Here is a 21062-nt window from a genome sequence, read left to right on the forward strand (position 1 = left end):
ATTAGTTTAGGACAAATATTCTCGTTTTTGTTACATCTAAGTGCTTCTGTGCAGCTAGGACATCTAGCAATCCCCATGCGGCTGCTAATGTTGACGCACATTCATCAGGAGCAACTATGTATGATTGGACTATTAATTTGTGCTTTGTGTACTATTAATTTGTAGTCTTACACTTGATTACACCCAATTTATAATCGCTTCGTCAAATAGAATAGAGAATTGGAGAAGATTGTCATGGAACGGACTGCTCTAATACTAGTATTATATTGCTATTTTCGTACAAAAATTCCTTAATTTTCTATATTTATAATATATAAAAAATATATAAACGTATCCCCGTATACTTAGTTTCTTGGAAAATGACGTATAGGCACTGACAGGAGAAAAAAAAAAGCTTCAGGAGCTCCTCTCGACATCCTTATAGCTCTGTACAGTCTTTTCACCTTATTTTATAGGGATTGTATTTTCCTCCTATATATAACGAAATAGCACAATCTCTTTCTGATTCATTGAAGAAAAAAAAAAGTAGTGGCTGCCCATCAACACGACCACGCCAGACGCAACAGATCCTTTTTAAAAAGGAACACGGGCTACCTGGGCCGCGACCGCGAGGAGCAGCAGCCGAGCAGGGAGAGCCGTGCGAGCACGCACGCACGCACGCAGCGGGACGTGATCACGGGGAGCGCCGCAGACCGAGTGGGGCGTGTACAACGCGCCACCCCCCCCCCCCCGCCCCCCCCGCGCGCGACGTGACGACCCAGCCGCTGACGATGCCGGCCATCACCCGGGCAAAAGGGTCATATCTTAAACTTAAGATCGCGGCAACGCATCAATCCTATGGCACGCGATGCGAGCAGCACCGGTCGGTCTCGCGGATTTTGTCGGTGGCGCGGCGGTGTACTGCTGTAGACAGTACACTGATGCTGTCCGTCTCGTGTCTGTTGGGAGCGCCGCGTCCCGAGAAAGCACCAAAAAAAAGCCTCCGCCCTGTGCCCTGTTGCTGTCTTGCAGAATTCCCCAGCGTGCCCGTCATCTGCATACGCCTCTCTCCTTTCTCTTTTGTACACGTTGCGATGTTGGATCTTGGATCTTGCATGCAATACTCCAGCATACCTGCGGCACCAACTCTGATGTGATTACGTCTATCCAGTATACTCCCTCGGTTTCATTTTAATTAACGTTTTTAACAATAACATGGTCTACAAGATACATCTTTGACCTTATTTTTCTATTATAATATATATAATAAATAAATACATATTTATTTTTATTATAGTACTTTAAAAGACAAATATATATGTCGTTCTAGTTTTTTAAAACTAAATATTTTTAAAGTTATTGACAATCTAAGTTATAAAAGTTTGACCTCAACCTTATTTAAAATGTCAATTAATATGAAACCGGAGAAAGTACAGTTACCTGATTGCAGTACATAATCAGTAGTTACCTGATTGCCGTACAACCAGAGGTAATACTAGGAAATTGCATTGCACTCGAGAATTTTTTTTTCTTTTTTTAGAACTTGCACTCGAGAAGTTGTTGGCTTGCACATTCTATCCACGAACTATTCTTTTTCCCCATTCTACTAGTCAAAAGCTTGTCAGTAAAATCACGAGGGTTAAAAAACCTCGTTACTCCTACGACCGGTAAGGTGACGCGAGTTAAAGCGTGAGATGGCAGTACAGTACTCGAGCATGCCCGGGCTTAACGCGCAAGCGAAAGCCAAAAAAATCAAACCCCCCAACTAACCACCGGAGAAAGAGAACAAAAACGACAGCAGGGGAAGCTGAGCAAAAGCGCAGTACACCCAGCAGCACGGGGGAGAAGAGGAGGAGGAAAACCCAAACCAAAATCCCCGGAGCTCGCGCCGGCTCGCCTCCCGCATTGCCTCGGCGGCGCTCGATCCGGGGTCGCGCCGACGCTGACCCGGTCGGAGGGCTCGATCTGGGCCCGGATCGGCCGGCATTCCCCGCCCCGCGCGCGCTCCGGCCCCGGGCGGTGAGGCATGGGGACGGTGAACGGCGAGTACGAGGACTTCGATGCGGGTGAGGCCGTCGATCTGGGATTTCTCGCTTCTCTTCTCGCTGCGGGGAAGTGGCTCGAATTCGAGCCGCGGACCTACAAAGTTTGGATCTTTCAGAGTTTAATGAATGCTTTTGAAAAATTTCACGAAATGGGAGGCCGGTGCTATTCGGTTCATGTTATGCTCCAGGTTTGGCGCTTATGGAGTCAAGTTTGCGCGGCGTTTAAATCGTTTTGGGTTGCCTATTTTGCCAGTGCAGTGTGATGAACCCCCCCTTTTTTTTCCCTGCATCTCGCTTGCCTTCTTTTCTTTGCCTGGGAGGTCAAAATGAGATCTTTTGTTCCTAAAATGTTGTTTTGTGACAGTAAACTGTAATGTGAGAGCTCAATTTGAGATCTCTACGCATCTCACGGTTGTTTCCTTGGTTGACACCTTTTTTTTCTTCAAATTCTAGCCAATCGGCGTGCGGAGGTGATAGATTGGCTCGGCGGGTTACTGCCGGAGTTCGATTTGCCGTTGGATTCTTCGGACGAGGAGCTGCGGGATTACCTCATTGACGGAGAAGCGCTATGCTATGTTGCGGACAAGCTCATGCCCGGTGTTCTGGAGGTGAGCTAACTGAACTGATACATATGTTTCTGCAAGCTGCTCTTGCTGATATGGCTTCGTTTGCAGGGGACGTGGGGTGGTTATGCATCGGACCAACGGTCAAATGTGAAGAAGTTCCTCTCTGTTGTTGCAGAGATGGGGCTGCCAGGCTTTGGCGTGAAGGATCTTGAGGAGGTGAGGTTGCTCCAGTAATGTGAAGTAGTTGTTAGTATACAGTAGAATTATGATACTAGCATATGTTCCAACTTCCAACTTAATGATGTCATCTCCTTGTCAAGGTGTAGGACAATATAATTAACATAGTTGGTGTCAGTACTAGTGCCTTATTGGAAAGAAAATAAGTACTCTAATCTTGTTGGCATGGAATAGTGATGATGAGTCTATGACTTCACCAAGATGATTATTTCCACATATTTTTTTATGAACTGTCCTTTTAAGTTTTCTGACTGTTGATTTGAACATCAGCACTGAATCTGAGACTATTAGAAAGGCTGAAAAGTGTTGCACCAGTACAAGAAATTTGCAGAACCGGAGTGGCCTTGGATAGCTGGATCTTAGACTCTGCTATGGAGTCCTATTTAGCCTAGGAAGAAAGTTGCAAGAGTATTCACTAAAATGTGCCTCATTCTCAGATGCTTGCTCCTAGTGCTTATGGTTATTGATGTACTCAGATATTTGTAAGAGGCAGGGACAGAAAGCTTTGATTGAATCAGATTCATGTTATGATTGTCAATTGTGCCAGTAGTTTTTGTCAACTCTGGTCTTTTTGGTGATTACAGGGATCAATGTCTTCTATAGTGGAGTGTCTCTTGGCTTTAAAGGATAATGTGGCTACACAATTGGGTCGTCATATTTCTAACAGCACTGCTAAGACTCCAATCAGAAGGAAACTGGAACTTCGAGAAACTGATGGACCGGTGCTTTCAGTTGCCACACCAGGGAAAAGATACCCTAAGTCCCAGCAAAGAAGCCCTCTTCTTTCAGGTACACATATTATGTCCTTTGTTTTTTTTGCATCAGGTGTCAGATAATATTGAGCATCAATGCTGTATTGACTTGGTATTCGGAAGTCCAAAGAAACAATATTATCATGAATTTTTCTCCTGCTAATGGGAGCATATTCTATTAATCCTTGAAGTTTACATATTGATATACTGATTAAAACTTATCTAACAAGTCCCATGACTTCAGCTTGACTTCCATACCTTCTTATAATTCCATACATATAATGTTCTTAACTTGTGTTATTTTGTGAATCGAATAACATTTATAACTTTCAAGTTCTCTTTCTCTCCAATTTTGACTTAGGAGCCTTGTGATGTTAATATATAGTTATGTTTTCCTTCCTTTGCAGGACAAAAGATCAATGAGGTTGTCCAATTTAAGCATGGAACCTACACAGATCTTCCTGCTGCTAAGATCTCAGAGATGCTGCATTCAAATAGTTTAGATGTAAAATCTTTAGCATAGTGTATCCTAACACTGCAACCTTTTTCTTTTTCTTTTCACTGGCTCCTTACCTAATGATTATATATGTTCTTATCTCAGAATGCCCCTACCCAATCCCTTCTTAGAGTTGTTAATGGCATTCTGGATGAAAGTATTGAGAGGAAAAGAGGAGAAATACCACATGTATGTGTACTTCTTTTGATTTTCGTTTTTTTAATGAAATACTAGTGTCTTTTTATCTTTTGTTACTGATGGTTTGACTTGCTTGTCTCAGCGTGTTGTGCATTTACTAAGGAACGTTATTCAGGAGATTGAGCACCGCATTGGTATTCAAGCAGATCACATTAGAAATGTAAGGATAATATTAGTTTTGATTGAACCTTTGGTCTTTGTTAGTAAAGCTGGGCTGATCACCGGATCAACATTTGATCTAAAAAATATTAGTTTTGAACTATCTCTCTTTTTTCCCACGCGTGTTTAATTCCTGAATCAAACCACTTGTGTCGCAGCAAAATAGCATCATCAAGACACGGGAGGATAAGTATCGTTCAAAAATTAAAGCACTTGAGACATTAGTAAATGGAACAAATGAAGAAAACGAGGTAAACACCAAAGTTGCTGAGAGTTCTAAATGCTTGTCAGAGTTAATCCTTTGTTGTAATACTGACTATAACTATGTGGTTCCTTCTTCAGATGGCAATAAATCGGCTTGAGGTAGTTAAGGTATCCAAAATATCTTCATTCATTTGCTATATGTTTTAGCTCGTTTTTTTTTTTCTTTCAAGCACTTTTCTTTCTTCAGTAAGTATTCATAAATAGTTAAATACCTTACTTAATAAAAGTATTGGCATCACACATTTGTACTGTATAAACCTAAGTTTACTTATGTTATTTTGTACTACATGTTGTCTCAAATAAATCTTTTACACTGCATGCATTATTATTATTTACTGGTAATATGTTATGAGTTTTTCTTATAGGTAGAGAAGTCAAAAATTGATGAGAAAAGAAAACTAGGAGAGCAAGACATGATTCGGCTGATCCGTGAAAAGGAGAATGCGGAGAATATAATTGCTAGCCTCCATCAAGAGATGCAAGTCATGAATAGGATGCATGAACAATTCCGTGAGCAAATGGAAACAAAAGCTAGGCAGATGGAGGAACACTTGACACTAAGAGCTAAGGAGGCTGAGTTTTGTCTTATGCAGTCCAAAAAGAAAGTTGAAGAAGTTGAGGCTACTTCCCAATTAAAGTCACAACTCTGGAGCAAAAAAGCAAACATTTTTCAGAGTTTTATGAATAATCAGAAACTTTCTATCAAGGTCTGCTTAACTTTGTGTTCTTAATTATGTTTCATTGTATTTTGGTTTATTGACGTTTTTTATTGTCAAACTATTGTAGGATATAAAGATATCATCTCAATCCATTAAACAAGAAATGTATGCCCTTCAAATGACATGGAGGGATGAAATATCAAATATTGGTACTTGCACTGATCCTCATGATAGTTGTATTTGTATTGTTCCATATAAACACATTATCTTGTGCTCAGTCTTAATTTTCAATCTTGTATAGGACATGACCTAAAAGGTTTAGTAGATGCTGCTGAAAATTACCATAAGGTTCTTGCTGAAAACCAGAAGTTATTTAATGAAGTGCAGGAATTGAAAGGTAATTTCTATTTCTGTTACACCATTATAGTATTATTGGCATTGGAACAAATTCTATGGATATAGCACCCTTGTCTGCACTCTAATGTTTGCTATGACTTATCAGGCAACATCAGAGTATACTGTCGTGTTAGACCATTTCTCCCTGGCCAAGATGGGAAATTAACTGCAATTGACTATATTGGTGAAAATGGCGAGATTCTTATTGCAAACCCCTCCAAGCAAGGAAAGGAAGGGTATCGAATGTTTAAGTTTAACAAAGTGTTCGGTACACATTCCTCTCAAGGTATATATTAGTAAGAGCAGGAATTTAATTAAAGAAAAAAAATTTGGCATGCAGTTGAACATTGCTCACAAGCTTTTATTTGATAACTCACAGCTGAAGTTTTCTCCGATATCCAACCTTTGATTAGATCAGTTCTTGATGGATTCAATGTTTGCATTTTTGCGTATGGACAAACTGGTTCAGGAAAAACATACACAATGGTATTTACTACTGTTTAACTAATTCAAGACAGCAAACCTGCTCTGCTAACTATCATTGGGGATATTGTAAATTGACTCTCTTATCTTTTACCCTTTAGAGTGGACCAGGGACATCAAGAGAAGACTGGGGTGTTAACTATCGTGCTTTAAATGATCTGTTTGATATTTCTCTAAGTAGGAAAAATGCATTCTCATATGAGGTGGGAGTGCAGATGGTTGAAATATACAATGAGCAAGTTCGCGATCTTCTGTCAAATGACATTGCACAAAAAAGATATCCTTTTTATGTATTCTATTTCCAGTCGACAAATCTATCCTCATTGAACTATTAATATTGACATGGATAAACATGTGAAAACAAGGTCTAGCATGTTATCCTTAACATATATAAACACTTGGAATTTGGAGTACTTCTCAGCCTAATGGCCTTGTAGTTCCTGATGCAAGTTTACACCCTGTCAAATCAACATCAGACGTACTAGACTTGATGGAAATTGGACAGTCAAATAGAGCAGTTGGATCAACAGCTCTAAATGAAAGGAGCAGTCGCTCCCACAGGTATACATGATAAACTACTAATAGATTTCACCCCACACAGAAAGTCTTCTGATGTATTCTAAAAGCTTTTTCTTTTATGCAGCATTCTAACTGTGCATGTTAGAGGACTGGACGTGAAGAATGGTTCTACTTCTCGAGGATGTCTACATCTGATTGATCTCGCTGGAAGTGAGAGAGTTGAACGATCTGAAGCAACAGGAGACAGATTAAAAGAGGCACAGCATATTAACAAATCTCTCTCTGCTCTTGGAGATGTCATTTTTTCTTTGGCTCAGAAGAATGCCCATGTGCCATATAGAAACAGCAAGCTAACTCAAGTTCTTCAGAGTTCTTTAGGTAACATATAGTTGTTGATAGATATGTACGTGGATAGGCTTACTAGTTTGCCTAACTTATGCGCTTTCTTGTAGGTGGACAAGCAAAGACACTAATGTTTGTTCAAATAAACCCTGATGTTGAATCATATTCAGAAACCATAAGTACTTTAAAATTTGCTGAAAGGGTTTCTGGAGTTGAGTTAGGTGCTGCGAGAAGTAACAGAGAGGGGAAAGACATAAAAGAGCTGCTGGAACAGGTATTTGTTTTGGCACATCAGCCTCTGATTAATCATATAAAGTTCGTGTGCCACTTACTTGAATTATAATCCCTAGCAAGCACTTAATATTCAGTTTCAAAGATGAACTGAAACGTTTCTTCTGTTGAACTGAAATAAAAGGTGAGCATACATTATTAGACTTTAATAGGAGTAAAAATAACATTATTATGTATTTTGATAGCACGTATTGCTAATAAGGAGTACTTGTTAACTTGTTAATATACTTTTGTCAGTAGCTTCTCCGTTCACCTTTGGTTATTAATATTATCCTGCCTCGATTTCATAATTGTGTTATTGTCCAGGTTGCATCTTTGAAAGATACAATAACACGAAAAGATATGGAAATCGAACAGCTTCAGCTCCTTAAATCCAAATCTCCCAATTCAATGACAGACAGAAATGGCAGTAACTTGCTGAGACAATCTACTTCCTCTACTGGTTTGTCATCACTTCCCGTGGCAAGCCAACAGAACCAACAGCTATCAGGTGAAGTAGCGTTGAACTCTAGTGATAGAGCTCTTACCAGATACTCAAAATTATACGCTTGTCGATGAAAATAATAGTGGTCACACTGACTCCACTAGCTGATACTGGGCTTGCAGGATCCGTTGAAGCTGAAGCTGAAGATAATGCATCTGACGATGGTTGCTCAGTGGGGGAAACTGAGTATTCTCCTGCTGGTGCTTCAGAAACATCAGCAGAACGAGCGTATGTACTCATCCTGTTTTCCTTTATCTCCTGTGCTAAACCATCGTGCGCTTGTGACACTAGTGGAGAACTAATGATTGTCCCGGTTAGATTAAGAACCAGTACTAAAGATGCTCCAAGTCCCTCGAAACATTTTTAGTTTGGGTTGGTATTACCAATCGGGACTAAAAAATAATCTTTAGTCCCGGTTGGTAAGATGCCTCCAGGGTTAGTTAAAAAAAAAAAGCATCTCTATTCAAGTCAGATGTGTGTAGTAGGTGGGATGGTTAGTGAGGGCTGAGGCGAGAGATCTTGAGTTCAAATCCCACATCCCACATATATTTTTCATTTGCTATGCAACTTTAGTACCGGTTCTCTCAACCAGGACTAAAGATCTCCCGATTTGCTTGTCCTTTGCTATGCAACTTTAGTACCGGTTCTCTCAATCGGGACTAAAGATCTCCCGATTTGCTTGTCCTGGTTGCTATAACCGGGAGTAAAAACCGTTTCTCTAGCAGTGTGATGAACTTTTTTCTTCTCATCATTTACTGACTTAAACAGCATACAATGCAAGCAAAATATGTAGGGCTTCAACATTCTTTTGCTCCATATGCATTACCAAAAACACTTCGTTTTTATTTTTAAGAAAACAATGACGTCCACTGTTTAATGGGTGAGCTCTATGATAACAGGCATAAAGCGCCATCAAGAATAACCAGATTCTTTCTCACGAAGAACGGGCAGCCATCAACTTCTAGACCAAAACCAAGGGAGGTTGTTCCGAAAACTCAAGGTATGTATATATCCCAAAAATATTCGGCATGCTGGGTCACCAGTACTCGGTATTTGCCAAAATTTAATAATTGCTATGAGAACACCTAGAAATGGAACCCACAAACAACATTCTACTGATAAGCTTGTATTCATTAAACAGGTAGCATGAGACCTGGAACTGCGCAGGCGACAGGAGGATCCTTAGCCAAGCCTTCCAAAAGACGGTAGAAATAGAATCTGACGAAGCATCCATGCAAGTTTGGCAACTGTGATGTAACTCAACTTTTGCGCTGAAACACACGGGGGGTAGTTTAGGAGGTGCTACTGGTGTTTTCTGTGTATCTGTATAAGTTTCGCTGGTCGACTCAACAACGTATCTTGGTTAAAGATTCATGATGAGCAGCGAACATTTGTACCATTTTTGTCACGGCTTTCATGCGGTAATTCCGTTTTTCTTTGCGCGCTGTGGGTTAGGGGAAAAAAGTAATCCTGTGAGAAGAAAAGAAGTTACCCTGTGTGTCAGTGAGTGGCCTGGACATCTGAGACAAATTTTAGTCCCTGAGAGCAAAAGGAAGGGGAATAAAGGCAAAACCTGTGAGAAGAAGAAAAAATAGCAAAAAAGAGATCATCATGCAAAAGGGAAATCATGGGGAAAAATATCAAAAATGAGAAGAATAGCAAAAAAAAAAACACCTGCAAAAAGGAAATATAAAAAATGAGAAGATTAGCAAAACACATCCTGCAAAAAGGAAATATTGTGGAAAAAAATTATTAGCAAAACACATCTTGCAAAAAGGAAATCCTGTAAAATGTAAAATGGAGAAGATTGGCAAAACACATCCTGCAAAAAGGAAATATAAAAAATGAGAAGATTGGCAGAACACACCCTGCAAAAACACACCTGCAAAAAGGAAATATCAAAAATGAGAAGATTAGCAAAACACATCCTGCAAAAAGGAAATCCTCTGTGAAAAAAAAGTGAGAAGATTAGCAAAACACATCCTGCAAAAAGGAAACCCTGTGAAAAAAACGAGAAGATTAGCAAAACACATCCTGCAAAAAGGAAATCCTGTGAAAAATAAAATGAGAAGATTAGCAAAACACATCCTGCAAAAAGGAAATCATGTGAAAAATAAAATGCTGCAAAAAGGAAATCCTGTGAAAAATAAAATGAGAAGATTAGCAAAACACATCCGCAGCAAAAAGGAAATCCTCTGTGAAAAAAATGAAAAGATTAAATTTGCGGTGAGCGTGGATCGAACACGCGACCTTCAGATCTTCAGTCTGACGCTCTCCCAACTGAGCTATCCCCGCTAACATGGTACGCATTTATTTGTACTGTATTATCTGAGAAAAAACATGCCTACGGACATCGCACGCAATGCTCATAACTCCTTTACAACGGTACTCCTGAGTTCTGACAAGTATATGAGTGAACTGATGAAAGTGAAAGCCCAAAGTTGGTAAAATGGAGTACTTCTACCGTGACTGATGAACTGATCCTCTCATTCAACGAAACCTGTGCAACCGCAAGAATAAAGGACTGACCTGACAAAAGGACGTTAAACCTGCCTGATTTAAAGCAGTTGAAACAAAGCAAAGCGCTTTGCTGTTCCAGAATATCCTTAAAAAGAACGCAGAATGATATTTCGAAGGTACACAGTGTATCTACTTGCACCTCTGACACAATGATGGCTGATGCAGCATCATGCCTTCCACCCTCTCCCTCTTTCTAGCTGGCATCTGGCTCCTCTTATCATTTCCCCTTTTCCACAAAGAAAAAGAAGCTTAAAATCCATGGCCCTACAAGAACACAAGAACTCAAGCACCATTTCTCCATGCCAACGCGAACCACATAAGAGTTCAAGCCAAAGCTAAGAGGCCATGAGATCAGCTATGGCTACTGCATCGGTGGTTACCTATCTTCAGAGGCCGAGAGAGCTTCCGGTGCTGGAGTTCCGGGCACCGCCGCCGTCTCCGGTCACCGGCGTCCTCACGAGCAGTAGCTCCGGCTCTCCTGCATACGGCGAGTGCCCCGATAGCAACGAAGACGACGAGATCGGCAGGTTCTTGCGCCGCTCCGCCAGAGTCCCGGTGCTGCGGCTGCCGGAGAGGGCCGTCCCGCGGAAGAAGAAAGCGGCGTGGGCACCTCCGGTCATCGACGTGCGCCTGCTGGCCTTGCCGGAGGCCGGCGGTCCGGTGGCGGAGGCGCTGAGGTCGGCAGCCATCGCGTTTGGCTGCTTCCAGGTGGTCGGCCATGGGGTCGACCGGAGCTTGGTCTCAGCAGCGTTGCGTCATGTGGCAGCTGCAACTGCAAGGGCGGCGACGCCGGAGCCGGAGGAGGTGGAGGTCAACGGAGACAATGAGGACGGTGAGGAGATGTGGTGGTCGCCTGGTGACGGAGGCCAAGAAATGGCGGGAAATTGGGCGCTCCAAAGTGGCGCCAGCCACTTCAGGTACTTCACTGTTAGTCTGTTACTGTGTACTCATGTGATCATGTCTTCCTCAGAAATAATATGTATATAAAAAACTCGTAATCTAGCATGTCGATCTACATGCGAGGTTTGATAATTTTGCAGAATTCGTCACATAGTTTAGATCAAACAGTCGATGTGATTGTCAGAATTTGGACCAAAAGAACGAGCTAAGATCGTTGTATAATTTGTCTAGTCCAAACTCACAACACTAACCATTTGATTTTTGTTGTGCCCAGGAACACAGCAGACGCTTTGTTCATTCAGCTGGAGCAAACCGCAACCAAAATCATGGACGTCCTGCAGCGAGGCGGCGCCGTTGCCACGCAATCCATCGCCGGAGCTGACACAAACGGCTCGCTCCTCTGCATCCGCAAGCACCGCCGCAGGCAAGACGACCGCAGCGGCGGCGCCTCTGGCCCGATCAGCCACGACGACATCCTGAGGATGCTGGTCCGGAGCTCGCGGTGCTCGCGGGCCCTCGCCCTCCACCTCTGCCCCGGCGCCTCGGCGTTCCACATCTTCTCCCGGCGAGGCTGGTCCAGATTCAGGCCCATGGACGGCGCCGTCGTCGTCACCGTCGGCGACCAGCTCCAGGTCACGCGTCCGATCTCTTACAGCTCCAAACCGTTTCTGAAATCTTAAGAAGTTTCTACCTGCGACGAGTTGACGACGCCTCTATTGTCTGCAAACAAGAAACTGACTGAACTAGCAGAGCTGCCATGTGGACATTGCCCGCCGTCGCGTCGCATCTGCAATCATTTCGTCGCCATGATTCGTTCTCTCGTTACTTACCTGTCTCCTCCTCCGGCTGCGTGTATGCAGGCATGCAACGGTGGGCTCTACAAGAGCGTGGCCGGGAAGCCAGCGTACAGCAATGACGACCTCCGAGGAAACGGCGGCGACACTGGTGTCGCCTCCGCGGAGTTGTTCTACTGCTTCCCTTCGGCCGGCACGGCGGCTGGCAAGGCGAGCGAGGTGTTGAGCGCGGATGCCGGCAAGATCATCCCGTTGAACCTGCAGTTCATGGTGGCTGCTTGCCTTGTGCTTGGATATCACTTTCTCCTGTCAAGCTTGCATTCGACTTGGTTGTTGTGATTTGTGAAATACAGGACCTGTTCTCTGAATATGCAACTCGGCTTTGTCTGTACAGTTTTTGTCAGTCACTACTGCTCACTATAAACTTGGTGCCTGGAAAATGATCGATCTACCTTTCTGGACTCTGGGAATCAAACTCAAGAGTAAGATGAGTTCAGTACGCATGTCATGAAAATATCATAGATTTGAAAGCTCAAGGCTTTCGTAGTCCAAGCCGAGATGAATTTTAAGGACTGGAGGCATCAAAGTTACCAGTCCAGTAAAACAACCAAAAAAGTGCTAAAACTTTTCCCCAAAACATCACATCGAATATTTGGACACGTATATGAAACATTAAATATAGATAAAAAGAAAAACTAATTGCACAGTTTGCATGGAAATCGCGAGACGAAACTTTTGAGCCTAATTAGGCCATGATTAGCCATAAGTGCTACAGTAACCCATATGTGCTAATGACGGATTAATTAGGCTCAAAAGATTCGTCTCGCGGTTTCCAGGCGAGTTATAAAATTAGTTTTTTTATTCGTGTCCGAAAACCCCTTCCAACATCCGGTCAAACATCTGATGTGACACAAAAATTTCCATTTCACGAACTAAACAGGCCCTTAGGTTTCACCGCTGGAGCTGCTGAAGGACGCAGATTAGACCGAAGATGTTTAACAAATAAAGTACTGTACAGGTCCTTTCCCTAGATGGTAGATTGATAATACACGGTAACGACCTTCCGATGTTAGTAAAACTGAATACTCTAGTTGATTGGTGGTGCAAGGCCTTGATGCAACATGCATAATCGATAAAATTGTCACGACCATTCACGAGCCCCAAGTTCAGAGGGACCCAGATCCTAAATGGAAAGTACTACTCCGTAGTTATGTTCAGTCTAATGTAGAAATTGGAAACAACCTGGCATCCCAGGTTCCACTAGCCTAGAGTATATAGTATTATGCACGGTCGTTTGTCTCATTTGGAACATACCATTTTCGAAAAAGATTTCTTTAATTTTGCGAGGAGAAAATCAATTCGATGTTGAAAGAGAACAAACCTTGTAATCTGAAGAGGTTTTCGGCAAGCCAGCAACAGCCTAGAGTTACATATTATGCATGGTCGTTTGTCTCGTTTCGAACACACCATTTTCAAAAAAGATTTCTTTAATTTTGCGAGGAGAAAATCAATTCAATGTTGAAAGAGAACCTTGTATTCTGAAGAGGTTTTCGGCAAGCCAGCAATAGCGCATTGCGCACAGGTGAGGTGAGGAGATGGTAACAGTAAGTAGCTCATAAGGTGGCGAGCAGGAACCTCATGCTTTCACACGATTAGATAGGAGTTCAATCATATCGGACAGGTGTACACATCTGACAACGCCTTGCACTACAATTAACAGTACACTACATGAACGATTAGACGAACTACAAAAACATTTACTACTGTACAAGCTCTTCTATAATTAAGAACGATAGCCATTAAATATCTTCACGACAGCACGATAGTCAGGGTACGCTAAGTCGCATTCAGAACTTGCCAGCATCACATAAGCCGCTGCACTCTGAGCAGAGACCAATGCTAGAAGCCTAGAACTCGAAATGGCTTCAACTAGATGGCCAGATTTCTAGGATACAGTACGTCCATAGCATACTGATGCAAGGTAGAGATTCTTGGACCATTTCTCCTGGAACGAGACAAGCATCACTCTGTCAGAGCAAAGTACTAACGGCAAAAACTGCCAAGTACGTTACTAGTATATGAAGCAGACGAACCTTGACATGTTGACTAGGGAAAGCAGATGTTCTCAGCGTCTCTTGAGTTTCATCTGTAGGCTTCCTTCTTGGTACGCTTAAAACGAATGCAGCCTGATCCCAGGTTGCAGCAGTTGCAGTTATCCGGTAACCATTGTCCCATCTCTGGTGAATTCCCTCACTGGGGTATAGGAAGTCCAGTTCGACAACCTGTAAAATAAATGCAAATGCATATTGTCAAACAAATGTAAATATTGATGAACACCATTGCAGCAGAAAGAATGCTACCTGATCAGAAAATCCAGCATTACGCGACATAACAACTGCCCATCTACTTCCAGCTGTTGCCATGGAAGTCACATAGAAACCGTCCCTCCATTTCTTGTTTATCCATTTGAAAGGGAAAGTATCACTTACTTTGTAGGATTGTTGTGTATACATTGTTCCTAAAAAAGCATGCTAAGTTAGTCAAAGAATAATTTATACATTATAGCCCTGAAACGGCATGCTTTAACTGGTTACCTTTTGACATCACTACCAGGGAACTCCCATTATTTGCTCCAGCAAGTGCAGTTATATAGTAATTCCTTTCCCATTGGTCCATAATCCATTCCTTCAAATGACCAGAAAACCATGGAATCACATTTGACAATGTATACAAGAGCTTCCTTATATGTAACTTTGCCTTGAAAAGTTATGTGATTAGTTTGCTAAGATTTTCCACCAGTTAAACAAGGAGCAAGCTACTCACCTTGTGAAGAAAATGTGGTGAAAGTTCATAAACCTGGGAAGTGAACCCAGTGCCAGCATCCATGATTAGAGCCCACAGATTTGAGCAAGATGTTATGCAACTGATAAACAGACCATCTTCATTCCCTTTGTCAATGTGTTGTACAAGCCTTGAATCTGCAACGTTGTAGTGATACCTGCAAAATATAGAACATGTATGTTGCATTGTACTGCATTAACAAAGGTGGATCATATAGCTAACTATAAACTAAAACTTTCGGGCCTCATAAGAAAAAGTACCTTTGTTTCATAGGCCGTCTGGCATTATAAACACTAATCCACTGTGTTGCAGGCATACCCATCCTGATCTTCTTCTTTGGTTGTTCATCTGTCTCTTCCATCAATAAGCGACCTCTCTTTTGGCCAACTAGATGTATAAGCTTTAGAGAAATTACAAGGAAGATTAGTGCAACCAAAGTCATGATTTTTAAGCAGTATAACAGATTGCAATATATGATTGTATTGTACCTTCTGAGCACCATCGGTGTTAATTGGCCTGATATCTGGATTTGGGCCCACTACAGTATCGAAAAGGGATATACACTTTGCATAGTTAGGTTCTTCATCAAACTTCAAGTTGACCACATACTCTACAAACTCCCTAAAGGGTTGTGGGCAAAAGCAGCACAATGATTCTGGAGACGTAGCCATTTTCTTTTTGCACACAAGGAAACCCTTGTTTTCACCCTGCAGGCACACACTATCAATTATTTAAATGTATTACTACAATCAGAATAAATGGAATGGTGGGTCCGGCGAATTACCTGATAACCTTGCCAAGGTAGACGTCCCCGTAGAAGAAAAACTAGTGTGTAAGCTAGAGATTCTAAATCATCCCTTCGGCTACCGATTCTCCCTAGATGTGCATGAACACTAGCATAGCGAACTGTCCCCCTGAAATAGCAGCAAAAGCAAGGCAGAGTTACTGATTTGCTATAAGCCTACAACATGAAGAATGAGTTGGCATTCAAGACAGAAATTAGGGCTCTATTTCCATGCAGAAACAGCCAGTCACCAAACATAATAGTGAGGAGTGATTGACCAGCACCAGTGCCAGCCGCATTTAGTGCTGTTGAGAAGTAATGAATAATGGTTGTACAGGAACAAGCAGAATGCGGGAAAAAAAATATAAAACAAAATTTAAGTGAATGAAAATAATTGTTGGCCAGAAACCAGTACAAAGGGTGACCTGATTTGGCTGCATCCTAGGACTCAACCAAAAACAGGAAACAGAACCTACGAAGGAAATGCCACAGAGCATTCAATATTATCCATAAAAGCACTAGCGACAATGTAAATGATGCCTAATGATTATCATAAAATTTCCATCTGGTCACCTGAAAACATCAGGTCGCTGGTCATAGTCAACGTGGAGGCCAGTTGAAGCATCTCTCCACTTGGTAGCTGCCATTTAAAGATAGATTAAACTCAATTAATTCAGACTCCTCAATCTGCTGCTACCTTAAAACAATTGAATAGACAATGATCGAGCAGTTGGTTAATCTGTGAAGATTTAGTTACCTAAACCAAGATCGACAAGGAAGAGTCTCTTTTCTTCAGGAGTTCCAATAGGCCCTAGCAAGAAATTTTCAGGTTTCACATCCCCATGAACATATCTGCGATTGCAAAACATTTTCTATTACAACAGAGGAAATAAAATGTATTTTGGTGGGGAGGGGATAATAATAATTAGAGAGATGGCAACCAACCCTTTTGAATGCATTTTCTCAAGTATGGAGATAGCTTCAATAGCGATGCACGCAACCATCTCAACAGACATTCTGAAAACCAAAACAAACTATGTTAGTGATAAATTAGAAGTCTACATAAATGTTAGCTAAATTGGAAAACTCACGTGTGAGAATTATTATTCCAAACATCCCAAAGACTGGGTCCCAGCATATCCATAACCTACATTTTTCATAAACCAAGTTAATTAACATTTTGGAAAGGGCAAAAAGAAAACAGTTTCTCTCGTAGTAGTCAAAATGAGGTGTCATTACCATAACATAGTATTCGCCTTGACGTCCTTTATAGTGGACTCGAGGAACCCCATGAATGCCACCGATGGCGCTGTATATACGATGGCCATGATAAAAGTCAGGTACCTATATATAGCATGCAACTTGCTATGCATAATGGCAGATCATGAGGCACATACTTGTAAACCTGCCATTCGTAAGGAGGCCCATGGTTGCATCCTTTACTGGTTCTATGTTCAAACTTTAGCGCCACCTACCATTCGAAAGCACAATATTTATTTTCAACCGTTAATACCATCTACGGTTACAAGTACAGTTTTACAAATAGGCTGGCACTAAATACCTCAGAAGCACCTGGACCGTTAGCTAACATGCGGCGGCCAACATATACTTGGCCAAATCCTCCTTTACCAAGCTTTTTATCAACTCTATACTTTGGTGAACTGCCCACCTGGACCTACACAAAGCCAAAACAAACAGATTAGAAAAAAAAATCGTTTTGAATAAATGGAGACAACTGAAGCTAGGATCTTTCGGGATACAAACACGAAACGGCTACCGATCCCAATCATAACTGTCGCTTAACCTCTGGCTTTACAAGATGAAAACAATTTAGCTTCGTGGATGACGGGTGCATCTACTGAATAAATGTTCGAAACGGCTACCAATCCCAATCATAACCGTGAACCATCGCTCAACCTCCGGCTTTACAAGATGGAAACAAATTAGCTTCACGGCTGATGGGTGCATCTACGTGTTCGGAACAGCTATCAATCCCAAATTCCCAATCATAACCCTTGCTTAGCCTCCGGCTTTACAAGATGAAAACAAATTAGCTTCACGGATGACGGGTGCATCTATAGAATAAATGTTGTATGATTGTTGTATCCAGTCCACGCACAGGCCTAGTTGATGATTGCTGCATCCAGTCCACGCACAGGCCTAGTAAGCACAAGTATCAAATAAGAGAACATCTCACCGTATCAGGTACTGGAGTGGTATTCCCCTCGTCCTCGACGGCCTGCTTGTCGGCGCTGCGCGCCCCGCTGTCCGGGCCTTCCATCTTCTTCTCTCCGCCGCCTTCCCTCCCCAAATCCGCGACCTCGATCTCCTCCTCCCTCCCCTCTTCCGCCTCCGGAGCAGCCTCGACGGCGACTTCTGGCTCCTTCCTCCTCGCCGCCCTTCGCCTCCTCGCCGGCGGTGGGGCCGGTGCCGCCGCCGGATTCTCCTGCGCCTCTCGGGCCCTCCTCGCCGCGCTACGCAGCACAGGCATCCTCAGCCATGGAGCCCCATATGCCCCCCGCGCCCCCGCCGCCTCCTCAGATTCCTCCGCCAAACACCAGGAACGCCGCCGATCTCGGGGGAGTGGGTGGGAAGCGAGCGATGCGGCGACGCTCGGGTCGCGGCGCGCGGCGGCGGCGGCGGCCCTAGCACGGAGACGGCTAGGGTTGGGGTTTGTATGCGGATGCGATGGAATGGGGGAGGAGACGGGAGGGAGGGAGGGAGGGGGAAGCAGATGGTGGTGGTGCTGACGTCACCCGCGGCTAGACGCGGAGCGGAGTACTGTGTTAGTTCTACGGGAAGGGAAAAGGATTAGCGCGGCGGCCACCGTGTAAAATCTGGCTGTGTACATCATTTCAAGTTTTTCTATCTCAAAAATATGCTGCCACTTGCAAGACTCGACTCCGATTTCGCTTGGAGGACCTTAATCAGCTACTTCTACTATTCTCCCCTCTATAAATTACTCTCCTCTAGATGTTTGGAGGATGTATGTTTGTCTTCGGTCAAACTACCAAAATTATAAACTAACACTAGATAACGAGATACGATTTAGGTTTAGTTCCACGTCAAAATTGAAAGTTTGACTAAACTTAAAAGTTTGAAGAAAAAAGTTAAAAGTTTATGTGTGTAGGAAAGTTTTTGATATGATGGAAAAGTTAGAAGTTTGAAAAAAAAAGTTGGGAACTACACAAGCACGTAGTGTCTGATGAAACAGAAATTTGCGGAACTGAAATTGGCTAAGAACAAGTACAGTTAGTGATGCAAGTGGGCTCTAAAAATTGTCACATTATATTTGTGCTTAGGTGAAGGAGCGAGAGAAAAAAGTGAGCTACAGAGTTAATATTGAGTATATATTTATATGTAATTATTTTATGGATAAATTGTTAAATTGGTTACAGATGACGTATTAATTTTTAGAATTATGGCTTTATAAGTAAACTTGTTCTAAGTGTAAGAAATGAGGTGGAGTACATAGGCACTATCTTCAATGTGCATAATCACCTATATTAGTGGTAGAACTACATGTATGTTTTCCCCTGTTAATTCTCTCACGTTACATATTTTTTTTATATTGACTTCAAAGTGTTGGTAGTAGAAAGTAAACAGTTAAAAATTTCTTTGTTGACAATAAAATTATGCTTAGTTTACATGTATCAAATAAGTCCTTTATCTTCTATTGGTATAATAATATTTATCTCCATCGAGTTAAAAAATAGAGCAATCTTGTTCCCTGCCACTCCTTAGTTTCATAAAACGGTTTATATGTTCTAGTAACATCTTATAATCTTCTAATGGAAGTTGATCATCGTCAATGGGTTTATAAGCTTTTCTCATTAACTTGGGGATTCCTATTTTACGCGCGCGCTGGCTACGGAAGTAGCACGCAGCCGCACCCCCCTCAACGCCCTGCAGCATCGTAATTAGCGGTAATGATGATAATTAGCAATATTTTTCTTTTCTGGAAGGTTTTCTTTTTACTAATAGATTGATAAGAAATCTATACGTGAAGTCCAATTTTGAAAAACTTTTAACTCGAAATTTGAAAAAAAAATTCAAGTCAGATTTTGAAAACTTTCAACTTTTCATCTCAAATTTGAAAAACTTTCAACTCAAATTTGAAACTTTTAACCCACATTTGAAAACTTTCAACCCAGATTTGAAAACTTTCGACCCATATTTAAAAACTTTCGACTCAGATTTGAAAACTTTCAACTCGAGATTTGAAACTTTCAATTTGGATTGAAAAACTTTCAAGTCAAGATATGAAACTTTTCAAATTAAAATTTAAAAACTTTCAACTCAAAATTTTGAAAACACATATGTTGAAGATTAAAAAAAGTCAAAAAAATGTGAAAATAAAAGGCTACAAATAGGAGAAAATCGAAAAAGAAAAAGGAAAATCGAAAAAAAAAGGCGTCGCGTGGAGGCTGCCAGCTGGCGTGCGCGTGCCAAATAGCAATCGCGCATTAACTTTAGGTATGAAATTTATTAGGCTAACGATGCGGCAGGGTTTTCGGACCGACTACATGAGGGCTTTCGACACTCTTATACTGCCGGTTTGTTGGATGGTTTGGAAGAAGAGAAACGTGCGTGTGTTTCCAGAATTAGAGCCGAAGCTAGGGTTTTCAAAGATTTAGGTGAGTAATATCTTATTGTAACCCGTCTTTCTTTCTGAAAGTTGCTATTGTGGCAACCTCTATTCACTTCAGCGGCCTCTTGTCGAAGCCTGAATTCTGTATGTGTGTATATACTCTATTCTTAAGTAAATTTGGTCATGCTAAAAAAAATTATTAGTCAAAAAATTTACTACGGTCCTATACTTTTAAAACGAGTTATTTATTTATAAAATTCATGTAAACCTTCTAATAAAAATGCATGTAATTGTAAGCTTCATCTGTTACGTACACACGAGAGGTGGTGCAAGTTTTATGGCGTGAAGTGTGACCGCAACGACATGGTCCGGCACTTCAATGAATTCAAGGACTAAGCAGGCAAGGACGCGGTGTCTACGAATTCAACAAATCCGATCAATCCTAAACCCAGATGCTCGGCCAAGACCCCAAAGATCGATTGGATCGATGAAGAGTGATGGAAGCGCTTTGGCCGCCCTTCCCCTCCTGATTCATGCGCCTCTAACTATCCCCGTCGGCGTCGTTGTCTATCTCTACTGTAATATGGAATTTCCTTAAAGCATGAAGAAAATTTGATGTTACAATCTTATCAAGTTCAATTGCATCAAGACGCTTAATTTCTCACATGCCTTGAATCGCATAGACTTTTAAGTTAATCAGTTTGGCATGCTATCTACTTGTTTTATTAAGAAAATTGTTAAACTGGCCTCTACATCTAAAAT

General features: G+C 41.9%; 3 protein-coding genes and 1 non-coding gene across 4 annotated transcripts; 2 read left to right on the forward strand and 2 right to left on the reverse strand.

The window, feature by feature from the left end:
* The first annotated feature begins 1755 nt into the window (after positions 1-1755).
* LOC127779629 (kinesin-like protein KIN-14C) lies at positions 1756-9269 on the forward strand. Its single transcript, XM_052306459.1, has 22 exons — positions 1756-2045; positions 2478-2632; positions 2699-2806; positions 3412-3616; positions 3987-4084; positions 4181-4264; positions 4356-4433; positions 4591-4683; positions 4775-4804; positions 5062-5403; positions 5483-5564; positions 5657-5752; positions 5858-6037; positions 6131-6237; positions 6336-6511; positions 6631-6795; positions 6878-7131; positions 7206-7369; positions 7693-7876; positions 7993-8098; positions 8770-8870; positions 9012-9269. The coding sequence occupies exons 1-22, from the start codon at positions 2006-2008 to the stop codon at positions 9077-9079; spliced, it is 2916 nt and encodes a 971-aa protein (XP_052162419.1). The 5' UTR covers positions 1756-2005; the 3' UTR covers positions 9080-9269.
* Positions 9270-10092: 823 nt separating this feature from the next.
* On the reverse strand, positions 10093-10165 carry TRNAF-GAA (transfer RNA phenylalanine (anticodon GAA)). Its single transcript has one exon. It is a non-coding gene; the product is annotated as a tRNA-Phe (tRNA).
* A 448-nt stretch (positions 10166-10613) lies between these two features.
* Positions 10614-12566, forward strand: LOC127780142 (uncharacterized). Its single transcript, XM_052307104.1, has 3 exons — positions 10614-11307; positions 11565-11922; positions 12151-12566. The coding sequence occupies exons 1-3, from the start codon at positions 10736-10738 to the stop codon at positions 12421-12423; spliced, it is 1203 nt and encodes a 400-aa protein (XP_052163064.1). The 5' UTR covers positions 10614-10735; the 3' UTR covers positions 12424-12566.
* A 1139-nt stretch (positions 12567-13705) lies between these two features.
* Positions 13706-18432, reverse strand: LOC127780131 (casein kinase 1-like protein HD16). The gene is made up of 16 exons (XM_052307095.1): positions 17907-18432; positions 17271-17384; positions 17107-17180; positions 16949-17018; positions 16801-16856; positions 16655-16726; positions 16467-16561; positions 16283-16349; positions 15710-15839; positions 15414-15632; positions 15186-15325; positions 14908-15082; positions 14679-14769; positions 14445-14602; positions 14178-14366; positions 13706-14089 (listed from the first exon to the last, which is right to left on the reverse strand). The coding sequence occupies exons 1-16, from the start codon at positions 18198-18200 to the stop codon at positions 14030-14032; spliced, it is 2004 nt and encodes a 667-aa protein (XP_052163055.1). The 5' UTR covers positions 18201-18432; the 3' UTR covers positions 13706-14029.
* Positions 18433-21062: the final 2630 nt, after the last annotated feature.

This window comes from Oryza glaberrima, chromosome 1 (assembly GCF_000147395.1).
Source record: "Oryza glaberrima chromosome 1, OglaRS2, whole genome shotgun sequence".
In the NCBI taxonomy this organism is placed as follows: domain Eukaryota; kingdom Viridiplantae; phylum Streptophyta; class Magnoliopsida; order Poales; family Poaceae; genus Oryza; species Oryza glaberrima.